At 60.5% G+C, this 2,250-nt stretch overlaps 1 protein-coding gene across 1 annotated transcript; it reads right to left on the bottom strand.

Annotated features, from left to right (window-relative positions):
- Positions 1-265: 265 nt before the first annotated feature.
- Positions 266-2,015, bottom strand: ETH_00015090 (uncharacterized protein; the record flags this gene model as incomplete). Its single annotated transcript, XM_013379108.1, has 3 exons — positions 266-892; positions 1,089-1,674; positions 1,954-2,015. The coding sequence occupies 3 exons, from the start codon at positions 2,013-2,015 to the stop codon at positions 266-268; spliced, it is 1,275 nt and encodes a 424-aa protein (XP_013234562.1).
- Between the last annotated feature and the right edge of the window lie 235 nt (positions 2,016-2,250).

Here is a 2,250-nt window from a genome sequence, read left to right as displayed (position 1 = left end):
CTGACGTTGCTGACTTCGAAAGAACCCCACAGCGTGGGAACGCCCTGGGCACAGAAGTCCAGAGAGAGCTGCGAAAGTGCTGTTGTCTTTCCAGCCCCTGTGCCCCCCGTCCAAATGCTGAGTTCGCCGCGGCGAAAGCCCCCTGCAGCAGCGCAGCAGCCACAGCCAGTTCTGCTGCTGCTGCTGCTGCTGCTGCTGCTGGGGCTGCTGCGGCTGCAGGGGAGGGGGAGGCACTCACCGAGTATGGCAGTGAATGCCGGGAGCGTCACGCTCTGAAGGCCTCGCGTTGCTGCTGCAGCAGCAGACGCAGACGCAGCAAAAGAGAGGTCAGCAGCAGCAGCACAATGGGCGGGCTAACGGCTGCAAGCAGCGGCAGCAACAACGGGGGAGCGCAGCAAGCAGCAGCAGCACCAACAGCAACAACAACTGGGAGAGTGCAGTAAAAGGCAGACAGCAGTATTGACGCGAAATGCACAGCAAACAGCAGCACCAGCGGAATGAACGCCGCAAACAGCAGCAACAGCAGCAACAGCAACAGCAGCAGCAGCAACAGCAACAGCAGCGTGCCTGGCTCCACAAGCTCGTGCAAGACTCTTGCCCGCAGGTCTTGGAAGCTAAGAATTTGCTGGTGAGGAACTCTGCGTGCTGCCAGCAGCATTGTGTTCAAGTCGAAGCCCGCGAGGAGGCATTCATTGGCGTCCTTGGGAATTCTGGGCTCCTCATCCTGCTGCTGCTGCTGCTGCTGCTGCTGCTGTTGCCGCTGCTGCTGCCGCTGCTGCTGCATGTGCTGCAGCAGCTCGTCGGTGCATCGCACGACATGGCAGCGGCTGATGCCCAGCTTTGAAGCCCAGAGGTCTGAGCCTTCCCGGCCCGCCGTGTCTTCGTCGAACCACTGCAGCAGCAGCAGCAGCAGCAGCAGCAACAGCAGCAGAGGCAGCAGCAGCAGCAGCGCATGCCCAAGCAGGTGAGCCTCCCTGCACTTTGTTGCAGCTCTCGCTGTTGCCGCACCCCTAGAGCTAGGCACATCGCCCGAAGCCCATCCTCGCACCGCAGCAGCAGCAGCAGCAGCAGCAGCAGCAGCAACTCACCAAGTAGATGGTCTTGAAGCGCTCGAAGAAAGGCAGCAACTGCGGCGGGAGACTGTTGGCCCCCAAAGGAACAGAGACAGTTGGCATTTGAGTTTCTTGCCAAATGGCCATCGCGTCAAACTCGCCTTCAGCAACGCATATTATGTCCCCTGGCCCCCCACTACCTGCTGCTGCTGCTGCTGCTGCTGCTGCTGCTGGGGCTGCTGCTGGGGCTGCTGCTGCTGGGGGGTCTTGCTGCGGGACAGCAGCAGGGCCTGACTCGGCTGCGCAGCCCTTGTCCTTCGCTTCAGTGTCGCAATCGCTTCTGCTCTTGCTGCTGCCGCTGCTGCCGCTGCTGCTGCTGCTGCTGTTCCACAGCCTCCGCAGCACCACGTCTGCGCCAAAGAGGCCCCAACGGGCTTCTGTTCTAAAGGGCTCAAGGCGCATGCAGCTCTTGTCATGAATGCTGCGGACTTTGACTCTCACAGGAGTTGAACGTGCTGCTGCTGCTGCTGCTGCTGGTGCTGCTGCTGGGTCGTTTGCTGCTACAGCTGCGAAATGGTGTACTGCAGTCCACGGAAAGGTCACGCAGCAGTGTGGCTCTCGCCTGCAGCAGCAAGAAAGCAAACAAGACGCCTTTCCACTGCAGCTACTGCACTTGCTGCAGCTGCTGCAGCAGCAGCAGCAATTCCCGCAGCAGCGGCACGGAAGCACCAGCAGCCTCGAAAACAACAGCGCTCGCAGAAGCAGCAGCAACAGTAGAGCAGCGCGAAATGAGAACAGCAACACCAGCAGTGCAAACCAGCAGCAGCAGCAGCTGCTCCTGCTGCAGCAGCAGCTGCAGCAGCAGCTGCAGCAGCTGCAGCAGCAGCCACAGTACGCTCACGGGCCCTCGCCGCTGGCGGGAGGAAAGTAGAAGACACCCGAGCCAACGCCGAACTCCAGCAGCTGCAGATGCAGAGGCAGCAGCACCTCTCAACAAAGCAGCAGCAGCTGCATTTGCTGCTGCTAAACTCTAAAACCTAAACCCTAAACCCTAAACCCTTCACAGCTGCCACAGCAGTTCCCTCACCAGCAACAGCAGCAGCTCCACAAGCGATAGCAGTAGCAGCAGCTCAAATAGGAGTAGGCAGCAACGTTGCCAGCAGCAGCAGCAACAGCAGCAGCAGCAGCAGCAGCAGCC

The sequence above is a fragment of the Eimeria tenella genome, genomic scaffold (assembly GCF_000499545.2).
Source record: "Eimeria tenella Houghton genomic scaffold, Eth_scaff1428, whole genome shotgun sequence".
NCBI lineage: Eukaryota > Apicomplexa > Conoidasida > Eucoccidiorida > Eimeriidae > Eimeria > Eimeria tenella.
Note: the sequence above shows the minus strand (reverse complement) of the source record. Positions and strands in the feature narration are given on the sequence as shown.